The sequence below is a fragment of the Salvelinus alpinus genome, chromosome 1 (genome assembly GCF_045679555.1).
Source record: "Salvelinus alpinus chromosome 1, SLU_Salpinus.1, whole genome shotgun sequence".
Classification (NCBI taxonomy): domain Eukaryota; kingdom Metazoa; phylum Chordata; class Actinopteri; order Salmoniformes; family Salmonidae; genus Salvelinus; species Salvelinus alpinus.
Window position 1 is genome coordinate 103,088,261 of NC_092086.1, and position 14,230 is coordinate 103,102,490.

General features: G+C 42.4%; 2 protein-coding genes across 2 annotated transcripts in view; both read right to left on the reverse strand.

Moving 5' to 3' along the window:
• Positions 1-4,478, reverse strand: part of pla2g3 (phospholipase A2 group III) — a 5,448-nt gene extending 970 nt beyond the window's left edge. The window contains exons 1-6 of the mRNA XM_071338339.1: positions 3,626-4,478; positions 2,535-2,667; positions 2,219-2,353; positions 1,167-2,110; positions 896-1,031; positions 368-484 (exon numbers count right to left, since the gene is read on the reverse strand). Of these exons, the coding sequence (XP_071194440.1) occupies positions 368-484; positions 896-1,031; positions 1,167-2,110; positions 2,219-2,353; positions 2,535-2,667; positions 3,626-4,241 (2,081 nt within the window). The 5' untranslated portion in view covers positions 4,242-4,478. The remainder of the gene's footprint in view (positions 1-367; positions 485-895; positions 1,032-1,166; positions 2,111-2,218; positions 2,354-2,534; positions 2,668-3,625) is intronic.
• A 5,029-nt stretch (positions 4,479-9,507) lies between these two features.
• The window catches only part of rph3aa (rabphilin 3A homolog (mouse), a), a 39,884-nt gene continuing 35,161 nt past the window's right edge, over positions 9,508-14,230 (reverse strand). Inside the window, exons 14-17 of the mRNA XM_071338351.1 lie at positions 12,077-12,225; positions 11,852-11,933; positions 11,619-11,715; positions 9,508-11,459 (exon numbers count right to left, since the gene is read on the reverse strand). Coding sequence (XP_071194452.1) covers positions 11,323-11,459; positions 11,619-11,715; positions 11,852-11,933; positions 12,077-12,225 — 465 coding nt within the window. The 3' untranslated portion in view covers positions 9,508-11,322. The remainder of the gene's footprint in view (positions 11,460-11,618; positions 11,716-11,851; positions 11,934-12,076; positions 12,226-14,230) is intronic.

Below are 14,230 nucleotides of genomic sequence, written 5' to 3' on the forward strand. Positions count from 1 at the left end.
TACAAACTCACGTGCGTTTGTGTGTGTGTGTGTGTGTGTGTGTGTGTGTGTGTGTGTGTGTGTGTGTGTGTGTGTGTGTGTGTGTGTGTGTGTGTGTGTGTGTGTGTGTGTGTGTGTGTGTGTGTGTGTGTGTGTGTGCGTGCGGGCGGGTGTGGGCCTGTCTAACTTGGGGTTATTGCACAAAATTATAATTATCTGGCTAATAGTGGGGGCCTCAAGGAAAAAAATGGGCCGGTGTATTAGAATGCCAGAGCTTATTTCTGGTCCCAGTCCGCCCGTGTGTGTGTGTGAGAGAGAGAGAGCGTGCACCCTTGCGTGCACGTGTGTGGCAGTGCGTGTGTGTGTCTGTGATGTGTACTGTACTGACCTTGTCCGCTGTGTGCAGACCTGTGGCTGTAATGTGAAACAGGACAGAGAGATGTACTTCAACAGGATAGTCTGAACCCCAGATATCTCCTTCTGCTGAACCAGAACCTCAGACAGTCTAGAGGAGAGGAGAGAAGAGGAGAGGAGAGGAGAGGAGAGGAGAGGAGAGGAGAGGAGAGGAGAGGAGAGGAGAGGAGAGGAGAGGAGAGGAGAGGAGAGGAGAGGAGAGGAGGACATATTGGGGTGAGTGCCAGACACACACAATCTCACTGCTGCCCAAAAGTCCTACTTCAAACATTTGATTTAAACATTAAGCAACAACTGCTAACACAACTAGTGGGGCTGTCCTTGACTGTCTGACCCTATACACAAAATTTGTTTTACACACCTGACAAATATACCCGTAAAGGATGGGTCACCGAAGGTGATTAATTTCATTAATTCATTCACAAAATGACATACAGACCACTTGGTTGCACTGATCTGGTTGTCCAAGTCATTACATATTGTATTATTCTGTAATAATGACCTGCTGGTACAGTTGCAGTGGAAGAGGGTCCTGGGTTCTGGGTTGAGGAGGCTGTATCTCTTCTGGTGAGGAGGGATCTTAAACCTGCAGTCATCCAGGTCTCTGTATACATCACACACATACACATGCTGCTTCCCTACACAGACGAAAAACACAATGAAATGTAATTGAGCTCATGGTCAAGTCCACTCAAAAGGCATTATCAAAAATAGATGCACATAGAGACAGACAGACAGAGACAGAAAACCAGACAATATTTTCTTTCACCTACCTGAGCTTGCTGCGTCCTGGTTAGACTTAGGCAGAGTCAGGCCATTATGGTGGGTGGGTTCATCTGGCGAGGCCAAAGCCGATGCTGGGCCCGAGGTGCTACTCTGGGTCCCTATAGCAGTAGCAGTGCCAGTGGTGGAGGTGGGGGAAGTATTGGTAGCCATATTGTCCTCTCCAGGGTAAGGGTGGATGACAGGCGAGCCAGAGGCTGGTGTTCCACTCTGACCCCCTGTGGTAAGGTCTGCTGGGGCAGCACTGGAAGGAGTGGTGCGGGTGGAGGAGGAAGAGGGAGAGGTGGAAGTGGCAATGTAGGGAAAGGTGGTGGGAGAGGTCGAAGTGGTGGAGGGAGAGGTGGAGATGGAGGTAGAGAAGGTGGAGGAAGAGGTGGAGGAGGTGGAGGGAGAGGTGGAGATGGAGGTAGAGAAGGTGGAGGAAGAGGTGGAGGAGGTGGAGGGAGAGGTGGAGATGGAGGTAGAGAAGGTGGAGGAAGAGGAGATGGAGGAAGAGGAGGTGGAGATGGAGGTGGAGATGGAGGTGGAGATGGAGGTGGAGGAGGTGGTGGAGTTGGAAGTGGAGGAGGTGGAGATGGAGGTGGAGGAGGAGGTGGTAGAGTTGGAAGGGGAAGTGGCGGAGGAGGTGGGGATGGAGGTGGAGGAGGTGGTGGAGTTGGAGGTGGATGAGGAGGAGGAAGAGGAGGTGGAGATGGAGTTGGAGATGGAGGTGGAGGAGGTGGAGATGGAGGTGGAGGAGGAGGTGGAGGAGGAGGTGGAAGAGAAAGAGGTGGAGGTGGTAGAGTTGGAGGGGGAGGTGGAAGTGGGGGTGGAGATGGTAGTGGTGGTATTGACAGCCATTTCATCCTCCTGTAAGTCAGGGTCTGGCTGGGTGGAGTTGTAGAAGGTGGGAGGATGGACCTCAGCATACAGAGACATCTCATACTGTTGACACCTGTCACAGAGAGGAATGAGGTAGGATCAGCCTCTACTCCATTTTACATTGCATGTTACATTAAACACTTCATGAACAAACATAAGTGAGGGAAGGATCGTCACTCACATGCCAAACCAGTTCCTCTGAGAGCACTGTAGTCTGTGGGAGAACTCAAAGCAGTGCATCTTCAGCAGGTTGAAGAAGACGTATCCCACTGTGTCTGAAATACTGTCCTCAGCCCCCAGCAAACACCGGCGAAACCTATACACAACAACACAATGTTAATACAATGTTAATGCAACCTAAACACAACATTAATACAACACTACACAGAGGTTAGCCGGAACTGAATCAATAGTGTATAATGTTAAGGGAAAGGCAGAAGCTTCCGCATGAGAGTCACAGTCTCATAGACAGAGTTAGTTTGTGACAGGCAGCCTACCTGTTATCACAGTGGCAGTGGGACAGGGTGAAAATGTTTTTGTTGAAAACTCCATAGTTGGTCTCGAACGACAGGATGGTGTCCTGACATTGGTCATGCTCCCTGCAGCAACTATCTGTCTCCGCAAACACACCTGTCACAGGTAGACGGGCAGGAGAAGTTCAGCAACAACAACAAGAGACCAGGTTAGGCCTATTTGATATATTGTGACGCAAAACAGAGGCATTACTAATGTTGGGCCCTATAAAATCAGTTACATTTTTTGTCTGATTCCGTATTTTTTCCCCCCAAATTCCGTTTTATTTTTTCCAGATTTCTGTTTCACTCTGTTTTTTAAAGGTTTTCGCTCTGAAAATCACACTTATTTAAACTGAAAAACAACTCAATTGGATGTTCTAAATCCACAACAATGCTTAAACCACATCAGGAGACCACTTTTCAGGTCTAAAAATAAATACAAATAAATGTAACTAACCTTTAATTCCGGTGCACGCCTAGCAAGAGGATGTTAGCGGTGTAGCTCACACAATCAATCAATCGTTTATAAAGCCCTTTTAACATCTGCAGTTGTCACAAAGTGCTTATACAGAAACCCAGCCTAAAATCCCAAAGAGCTAGCAATACATATGTATGTAGAAGCACTCTACCATCACTGTCTGTGTTTGCAGAATAAATACCGACTGGATTGATGCAAATAATGATATCATTCTGCCAGGTAAGCATAGCCTACTTTGTAGTTAACATTTAATTGAGAAGGTTTTTGGGAAAGCATTTCCATCTACCAACATCATCGCTAACGGCTGCATAAAGTGGTAAACGCTTTATGTGTTAATTAATTTAGTTGATTCCCTACTAAGGACAATACATTTTTGAATATGGTTGAATTACATTTTAATATCTGGATTCCATAATTCTGTCTGCGTTCTCCGCATCGCGGATTTTATAGAGCCCTACAAATGGGCACATTAATCATCATCGTCAATTACATTCTGCTTTAATAGCCCATACAATTACAAATGAGAAAACATGATCAAAAGGAGAACCACATCTTAGTCTGGAACACAGTTACAGATACAACACCGACCACCTACCTAAATCGTCATAGGTCTCCGCCTTGTTCCCTGAGCCGCACCAAAGCGTTCCCGGCACGATGAGGCCACGTTTTACGCGCCGGTGGGCTTGAGTCACATCCCGGGAACTGTCACCACCGTCTCCAAGAGGATTCTGGAACGCTATATCATCAATAACGCTCCGTGCGTGCCTCTTACTCCTTGTCTCTGTATGTTCCTCAGAGGCATCTCCAACGGCTTCGCGCTGGGTGACCGTTGGAGAGCTAACAGGAGCGCAGTGGCTTTCTAGTTCAGACTGCGCACTGACATCAAAACGTTCACAAGGACGGTCAGAGAACTCTCCTGTGGTGCTCTTCTCCCGACACACAGACATGTAGCTGTCTGTAACGGCCGTGTCGTCAATCACTGCGCAGTTGACCAGTCTATTCTCCACGGACCACACACTGTGGTAGAGATGGAGGGATGAGGGGTGGTGAGTTTCTCTGTGGTGTCGGAGGAAGCTGAGATGGGTCTCACCGTTCGACGTGACTTTAGTCCAGAAACAGAAATCCCTCGGGTCAGCAGCAGCTGCAGTGGTCAAAATCAGTGACACTGCTGCCATTATTACAGCAGAAAATAAAATGGAGTTCATGTGCATTTTCGGCACCAATGTAAGCACTTTAAATGTCTTTCAGTACTTTATAGATAAACTAATATTGCTAAAAAAAAGCACCGAACCGATTCCAATTTAATTTCTCGTTTTATAAAACACTCCCTTTCTCTTATGCTCAGAGGTAAGATTAAATATATAAATAAAATGTTGCCGCACCCTGAACTTGCATTAAAATACATTCACTTTGCAGCTGATACGTAATTAACAGTAGCCCTATCCACTAGTTTCCACTGTCTGAGGATGTCTGAAAAGAGACGGACCTCAGGCCGGTTTTAAACTGATCTACAAGGGGCTTTCCCGCCCGCAATATTCTGCGCTTTGATTTGACCACGTGGTTTGGTGTGTGTTTGTGTAACTAAACAGTCTTCCATCCAAGCTTTATGTGCAAGTAGTATATGTCGGAGAAATCTCATGGAAACTGGAAAGGTCTAATGTAGGTAACTTTCCAAATGTCGACAAAACAAAATAGGCCTATGCTAGAGGATGTGGATATTTTTGTGTCGGTAAAATTAATTATGTACTAAATGTTGGTGGAAACGCTTTTATGCGCAAATAATAGCCATTATGACCTAATAGCCATCATATCGAAGTAAATTTGAAGTCACGCGATGCAGCCTGGTCTCATAAACTAGACGTAACATAGTAAACGTAAATCCGGGACTCGAAATTAGTATATGTTACATTTGGTTACTTACAGATGGTTACTTACAAGCTCACTAGACCGGACACACGCCATCGCTCATGTTGATTTTGTCCATCCACACCAGACGCAATCAGACGCAGGTTGAAATATAAAAATGAACTCTGAACCAACTATATTATCTTGGGTACAGGTCGAAACATATGAAACACTCGTGGACATTTTTCTAGCTTGCTGTTGCTAGATAATTTGTCCTGTGATATAAACATTGGGTTGTTATTTTACCTGAAATACACGTTCCTTTTTCTCTGGATCTTTGTAGAATTTTGACCCATTTTGAGTCACACAGAATCGTGTGTTCTCTTCTCCAACAATTAATCCACAGATAAAAGGGGAAACCTATTTAGAAATAGAATCAAGTTCTATTTTGGTGCCTGGCTACGCAGACGCTCGTTGATGCACGAGAGCAGTTTGGATTAAATGATTGAATAACATTTATGTGTACATTTATTTTACAACGCTTGCTCACGCAATGAGGGGGGTGTGGTCAGCATGTTAGGCAAAAATGAAAGTAGGGTGGTTGGTCGGGGTGGATGGGTGGTCGCATAATCTCATCACAACCAACTTTAGCATTTTAGCTAATTAACAGCTTTTCAACTACTTACTACTTTTCAGCTAGTTTGCAAGTACTAGCATGTTAGCTAACCCTTCCCCTAACCCTTTTAGCTAACCCTAACCTTAACCTTAAGCCTTTTAGCTAACCCTTCCCCTAACCTTAACCTTAACCATTTTAGCTAACCCCTCCCTTAACCCCAACCTTAACCCTTTTGGCTAAGCATTCCCCTAACCTTAAACCTTTTAGCTAACCCCAACCCTTTTAGCTAACCCAAACCCTAACCTTAACCCTTTTAGCTAACCCTTCCCTTAACCCTAACCTTTTTAGCTAACCCTAACCCTAATTTTAACCCTTTAACCTAACTGCTAAACTTAACCCTAACCTTAACCCTAACCCCTAAAATAGCAAACATTAGCCAGCTAGAATTCGAAACATAGTGTATGTTTTGCAAATTCATAACATATAACACAAATTGTCATTTAGAACATATCATACGAAATCGATGATGGACATCCACAACTTAATACATACCATCCGAAACGTAACATATCATACTAAAGTATTTTCTCAGATTTTTTTACTGAATAATACGAAGTGCTCTGAGACCAGGTTGCACAGGTTGCAGCTATGACGTGTTGTATGGTCCTCCCACTAAGACTCGTTGGGAAACCATGCAGTTTATTAGGCTACAGATGAAATAAGTTATGATGAACTTCACAGGGTGGTAAAAGTGCAATGTGAGCTTGATACTTTCCAATAAATATCGAGAGTTTTATTCTAGTGACATGATCATCAATGCTTGGCTGCCTTTTGACAAAAATTTTTTATCTTGCTCTTTTGTCCAAAATAATCTCATCGTGTAGGCCAGTGGTTCCCAATCTGGGATACTAGAACCCCTGGGGATACTTGGGCCTATACACAGGGGGTACATTTGAGAAGACTCATATGCCTACTGGTAAAATGCACATAAGGAGGTACTTCAGGGCTACTCCAGGCAAAGGAAAATTCAGTTGGTGGTACAGTAAATCTGTCAATGTGTCGTTGGGCAAGGCACTTAACCCTAATTGTTCCTGTAAGTCACTCTGGATAAGAGCTTCCACGTAAAACGACAGAAACACATCTCAGATGGGAAAATGCACATATAGTAGCCACATATCATTGAGTGACTCCAAGTTTACTTAGATATGATGGTTATTATATCAATATTTGCGCATAAAGGCGTTTCCACTGCCATTCTTTGCTAAATACACCACCATGTCGAACATACAAATGATCTGTGTGTCACGGTTGTAATAATGGATGGACCAAGGCGCAGCGGGATTTGAGTTCCACATCTTTATTAAAATGAAACTTCTCAACAAAAACAATAAACAAACAACAAACGTGAAGTAACGTAGTGCAACAAGCACATACACAAAACAATATATAGAAATGTCGGTGGAAACACTTTCATGTGCAAATATTGATATAATAACCATCATATCGAAGTAAACTTCCCTGTTAATAATTCCTCAGCACCCCCATCAGTACAGTTGAAAATGCGATGGAAACACGTTTAACTTGTATTTTGTATTCGGTACATGGGAATTTAACCACAAAAATTATTTAACAAATATTGAATATTGTGTCCCTGAACAAAGGGGGGGGGGGGTCAAAATCAAAAGTAACAGTCAGTATCTGGTTTGGCCACCAGCTGCATTAAGTACTGTAGTACATCTCCTCCTCATGGACCGCACCATATTTGCCAGTTCTTGCTGTGAGATGTTACCCCGCTCTTCCACCACGGCACCTACAACACATTTCTGGGGGGAATGGTCCTAGCCCTCACCCTCCGATCCAACAGGTCCCAGATGTGCTCAATGGGATTAAGATCCGGGCTCTTCGCTGGCCATGGCAGAACACTGACATTCCTGTCTTGCAGGAAATCACGCACAGAACGAGCAGTATGGCTGGTGGCATTGTCATGCTGGAGGGTCACGTCAGGATGAGCCTGCAGGAAGGGTACCACATGAGGGAGGAGGATGTCTTCCCTGTAACGCACAGCATTGAGATTGCCTGCAATGACAACAAGCTCAGTCTGATGATGCTGTGACACACTGCCCCAGACCATGACAGACCCTCCACCTCCAAATCGATCCCGCTCCAGAGTACAGGCCTCGGTGTAACACTCATTCCTTCGACGATAAACGCGAATCCGACCATCACCCCTGGTGAGACAAAACCGCGACTCGTCAGTGTAGAGCACTTTTTGCCAGTCCTGTCTGGTCCAGTGACGGTGGGTTTGTGCCCATAGGTGACGTTTTTGCCAGTGATGTCTGGTGAGGACCTGCCTTACAACACGCCTACAAGCCCTCAGTCCAGCCTCTCTCAGCCTATTGCGGACTGTCTGAGCACTGATGGAGGCATTGTGCGTTCCTGGTGTAACTCGGGCAGTTGTTGCCATCCTCTACCTGTTCCGATCCTGTGCAAGTGTTGTTACATGTGGTCTGCCACTGCGAGGACGATCAGCTTTCTGTCCTGTCTCCCTGTAGCGCTGTCTTAGGCGTCTCACAGTACGGACATTACAATTTATTACCCTGGCCACATCTGCAATCCTCATGCCTCCTTGCAGTATGCCTAAGGCACGTTCACGCAGATGAGCAGGGACCCTGGGAATCTTTCTTTTGGTGTTTTTCAGTCAGTAGAAAGGCCTCTTTAGTGTCCCAAGTTTTCATAACTGTGACCTTAATTGCCTACCGTCTGTAAGCTGTTAGTGTCTTAACAACCGTTCCACAGGTGCATGTTCATTAATTGTTGATGGTTCATTGAACAAGCATGGGAAACAGTGTTTAAACCTTTTACAATGAAGATCAGTGAAGATATTTGTATTTTTACGAATTATTTTTGAAAGACAGGGTCCTGAAAAGGGGACGTTTCTTTTTTTGCTGAGTTTAATGAACACAATTGTTTCTACTGGATGGATGATCAATGAAAGTTATTACACTTGCTATCCTTATCAGATATAATAAATTATGAAACATTAAAATGCTTATCTTTTATCTATTGGCCAGCTTCCAGAATATGAGGTGTTTCTGAACATGACAGAGTCAAATTCCGCCAGGAAGTAAACATAAAATGTATGTAGTTTTATAATTGTGTCCTCCAATATTGACCAGAAAGAACAATTTCCATTTATATTTCTATCTATTAACTCCTATATTTTTTTCACTCTAGGCCTATATTTTTAAACTAAATTATACCAATAACAATATCAGCATTATATCATTGAATATTATTAAACCATCAATGTCTCCATGAATGTCAAGGTGTGTTATACTGCACAGTGGAGTTCAAGTCTATACAATCAGGCGGGCTAATCCTTCAGAGGCCAACTGGACTGTGAACTTTCAACCAGTTGGAAAAGAAAAAGAGAAGAGATTCACTACTGTGTTTATCAAGAGAGCCAAAGTCCACCTGCATCCCACTGCGTGTCTACTCAGGCCACTGGTTCTCAATCCTCACCTGATTCACAACCTCAGCTGATTCTCACAAAGGTCCTGCCATGTCACAGACGCTGCTATACAATGAGCGAACTTCAAAGAATGTCTACTGCACTAACAGTGGTGGAAAAAGTACCCAATTGTCATACTTGAGTAAAAGTAAAGATACCTTAATAGAAAATGACTGAAGTAAAAGTGAAAGTCACCCAGTAAAACACTACTTGAGTAAAAGTCTAAAAGGATTTGGTTTTAAATATACTTAAGTATCAAAAGTTGATGTAATTGCTAAAATATACTTAAGTATCAAAAGTAAAAGTACAAATCATTTAAAATTCCTTATATTAAGCAAACCAGAGAGCGAGTACTTTTGGGTGTCAGGTAAAATGGATGGCGTAAAAAGTACACTATTTTCTTTAGGAATGTACAAGTAAAAGTACAAGTTGTCAAAAATATACATAGTAAAGTAAGGTACAGACACCCCAAAAAACTACTTAAGTTGTACATTAAAATATTTTTACTTAAATACTTTACACCACTGTGCATTAACCATTTGCATGCTTCTCCCAAGACTATGATAACATAGTAGGCAAGAAGGTAAATACATAATATGTACATATGTATCTACAAAACATCCACAACTTTATACTACAGTTGAAAATACAATTCTTATTCAAAGTAAATATCAACACATCTTAAAGTTTAATATTTAATTTTACTTTGCATTGCATTATCGTTTAACATAAGCTATCACAGATCATTTCACATTTGAGAATTTCTAGCAATCATACCTACTACAGGTCAATGCACGTCATATGATCTAGACAGGGCTCACGCTCAGCATGTATTTTGTACGCATTTGTCATCTGTCACAGGAAGATGCAGTGCAGTGCAATATGCCCATGTCTACAGCATTGTCTGATCATTATTTAATCAGGCTTGGAGTAACGCTTTGTTCTATGAGTGAGAGCGAGTGTGAGAGAGAGAGGGAGCGAGAGAGAGTGAGAAAGTGTGAGAGAGAAAGAAAGTGAGAGAGAGGGAGCGAAAAAAGAGAGCAACATCTAAGTCAGTGCATTCCAGGTTTCTAAGATATCCCATGGTTCTTAGAGGAGCTAATGCTTCAATAGCATGACATGTAATCAACCTAAACAGCTAATACTATGTAAATATCTTCATTCATAAATAACATCAACATATGTTCCGTAACATCCAACACATGCTCCTTTTAACAAACTGGTTGTACATACAGTAGCACAAGTGAAGATCATATGCTTTGGCAGCACAAACACTAGTCCCAAGCAGTCACAGTATAGAAGTATACAAGACAGATTACAGATGTAGGAATTTAATTTGAGTCAATTTGCTACAGCAGGAAAATAATCCTGCAGCAACAGGAAATGTGAATTATTATGTGGATTATAATTAATGGACATTTTGAAGAGATTTATACATTTTCCATTAGAGCAAATCAAGTCTGAAATTTCAAAGTGGAAATTAGAAACTTTAGAAGCCTTTTTAAAACTCAAATACACTACTGCATAGCAGGAAAATTCTCAGCAACAAAAGAGTGATACAATTAAGATCCTACATCTGTATGACTGTGTCATAACATCACAGTATTGAAGTATAGAACACAGATTATGACCACATCATAACACTGTACAGCAAAATCCAGGGTGGGGGTCAGAGACAATGATGCAATCTATATGATGTAATCTATATCATGTCTATGGTAAGAGAGGAGGGGAATTCCTTGCGTTGAGACTGAGATAGGTAAGGATGGTGTAACGACGCATTGTTTAACAATATACTTTAGCACCCTGTTTATTGAAATCCAGGTTTCCAGGCTTTAGAGATAAGTGAAAGAGATCACTTTCCCCCAGAAGCAGTAAAGCATGCTTGAAATACGGGAGATATTCTGTTGCAGTTTCTTTTTGTTTCACTGTAAACACTGTGTTGATAAGTACATGAATCCTATAAGCATTCGGTCTGCACAAGAAGAATGAAGTTGTAAAAAGTGTGAGAGCCTTCATTTGCTGCTAATTCAGGTTCACATTACTGAAAGTAGGAAGACCTAGATTATGATTTGGGATTTTATTAGGAGCCCATTTGCCGACGCCAATTGAGACAGCTTGTCTTCCTGGGTTCCGACACATCACGAAAACATTAGACAAAAATACTTTACAATTTAAATACATTTGAAAACAATTGGATGATTGGAAGACAAAATATTATATTTAAGAGGAAATTAGAAACCGCTATTTAGGAGGGAGGAGGAGGAAGAGGAAATGGGAGGAAGAGGAAGACAAGGGAGGAGGAGGACGAGGACGTCTCTCAGTCGTCCGTGTCTTTGACGGCGTTGTCATTTAGGAGGACGTGCCAGCGCTCGATCTTCTTGTCTTTGTTCTTGAGACATTCGTACCAGTGCTTCAGACACTCCCCCTTGGCTGTGATGCCCAGCTGGCATCCTCCTGGAGGGAGATAAGAAGGTTTTTAAATATATTATTTTGAAGTCGGCTTAAAAACTGCACAATATTGTTTGTTAAATATAAAAATCAGTAACTACAAGTACATTCATTATGCCATCTCAACTGAACTCACCAATTAAATTGTTGGATTTCTCAACTCACCAATGAAATCGTTGGAGGTTCCCATGTCATAGTCCCAGACGGAGATGTCCAGGCTCTTCTTGGCCAGCTCACCATGTTTGATCTCATAGCTGAACTCCTGCAACACAACTTCAGACATCACACTCCATTTCTCAGTGCATAGACACAGACTGCCATTTGACTCTGTATTAATAAAACAATGGCCTTGAACCTGATATTGTGCTGTTAGAGACAGATATGGAGGGGACACTAACCTCATTGAACTCTGGGTTGAGGGTCTTCTTCTTGATCTGGGTCTTGTTCTTGGCTTTCTTCCCCATGTCTGGTTTCAGGCAGCTGCAGGTCACAATCACAGGAAAGAATCAATCAATAAACCAATCAATCAATTCATCCATCCATCAATATTTCTCTGCTGTAGGAAAAAGAGATATTAGAGAGAACATAATCCGTCACGTTGAGAGGTATGTTAGAACATGTACATCTTGACGAAGGGGTCTGAGTATCCATTAGAGTCCATAGCTGCCAGGTGAGCACAGCGCACCACTCCCACTATCAGACGACCCTTCTGGGTGCTGTAGGTTAAAGAGACCAGGATACGACCCCTCTCCTCTGCTTCATCCTCCTTTACCTGTAGGACACACACACACAAAGGTTTACAAGTACATTTACATTCACTACCATAAGAATTTCCCCATAGAGATTTACATATCAAAGACAGTCATGTACAGTATGTATAGATATAATCTCTCTGCTACTGGTCATGTATTCACCTGGTCAGTCATGTACACTGAGTGGACAAACATTAAGAACACCTGCTATTTCCATGACATAGACTGACCAGGTGAATCCAGGTGAAAGCTATGATCCCTTATTTATGTCACCTGTTAAATCTACTTCAATCAGTATAGATGAAAGGGAGGAGACAGGTTAAAGAATGATTTTTAAGCCTTGAGACATTTGAGACATGGATTGTGTATGTGTGCCATTCAGAGGGTGAATAGGCAAGACAACATATTTAAGTGCCTTTGAACAGGGTATGGTAGTAGGTGCCAGACGCACCGGTTTGTGTCAAGCACTGCAACGCTGCTGGGTTTTTCATGCTCAACAGTTTCCCGTGTGTGTCAAGAATGGAAAGAAATAAATCATGCAGATGACATCAAAATTCAGCTACTATCTTAGGTGTGAACATCAAGTGTAAACCCTGAGTACTGTGTCAGGTGTAGATCTTAGGTGTGATCATCAAGTGTAAACCCTGAGTACTGTGTCAGGTGTAGATCTTAGGTGTCAACATCAAGTGTAAACCCTGAGTACTGTGTCAGGTGTAGATCTTAGGTGTGAACATCAAGTGTAAACCCTGAGTACTGTGTCAGGTGTAGATCTTAGGTGTGAACATCAAGTGTAAACCCTGAGTACTGTGTCAGGTGTAGATCTTAGGTGTGAACATCAAGTGTAAACCCTGAGTACTGTGTCAGGTGTAGATCTTAGGTGTGAACATCAAGTGTAAACCCTGAGTACTGTGTCAGGTGTGAACATCAAGTGTAAACCCTGAGTGTCAAAATCAAATCAAAATGTATTTGTCACATGCGCCAAATACAACAGGTGTAGACTTTACTGTGATATGCTTACTTACAAGCCCTTAACCAACAATGCAGTTTTAAGAAAATATAGTTAAGAAAATATTTACTAAATAAACAAAAGTAAAAAATGTATTTAAAAAAGTAACACAATAAAATACCAATAATGAGGCTATTAAAAGGGGGTACCGGTACTGAGTCAATGTGCGGGGATATAGGTTAGTCGAGGTAATTTGTACAGTTGTGGCCAAAAGTTTTGAGAACGACATAAATATTAATTTTCACAAAGTTTGCTGCTTCAGTGTCTTTAGGTATTTTTGTCAGATGTTACTATCGAATACTGAAGTATAATTACAAGCATTTCATAAGTGTCAAAGGCTTTTATTGACAATTACATGAAGTTGATGCAAAGAGTCAATATTTGCAGTGTTGACTCTTCTTTTTCAAGACCTCTGCAATCCGCCCTGGCATGCTGTCAATTAACTTCTGGGCCATATCCTGACTGATGGCAGCCCATTCTTGCATAATCAATGCTTGGAGTTTGTCAGAATGTGTGGGTTTTTGTTTGTCCACCCGCCTCTTGAGGATTGACCACAAGTTCTCAATGGGATTAAGGTCTGGAGAGTTTCCTGGCCATGGACCCAAAATATCGATGTTTTGTTCCCCGAGCCACTTAGTTATCACTTTTGTCTTATGTCAAGGTGCTCCATCATGCTGGAAAAGGCATTGTTCGTCACCAAACTGTTCCTGGATGGTAGGGAGAAGTTGCTCTCGGAGGATGTGTTGGTACCATTCTTTATTCATGGCTGTGTTCTTAGGCAAAATTGTGAGTGAGCCCACTCCCTTGGCTGAGAAGCAACCCCACACATGAATGGTCTCAGGATGCTTTACTGTTGGCATGACACAGGACTGATGGTAGCGCTCACCTTGTCTTCTCCGGACAAGCTTTTTTTCCGGATGCCCCAAACAATCGGAAAGGGGATTCATCAGAGAAAATGACTTTACCCCAGTCCTCAGAAGTCCAATCCCTGTACCTTTTGCAGAATATCAGTCTATCCT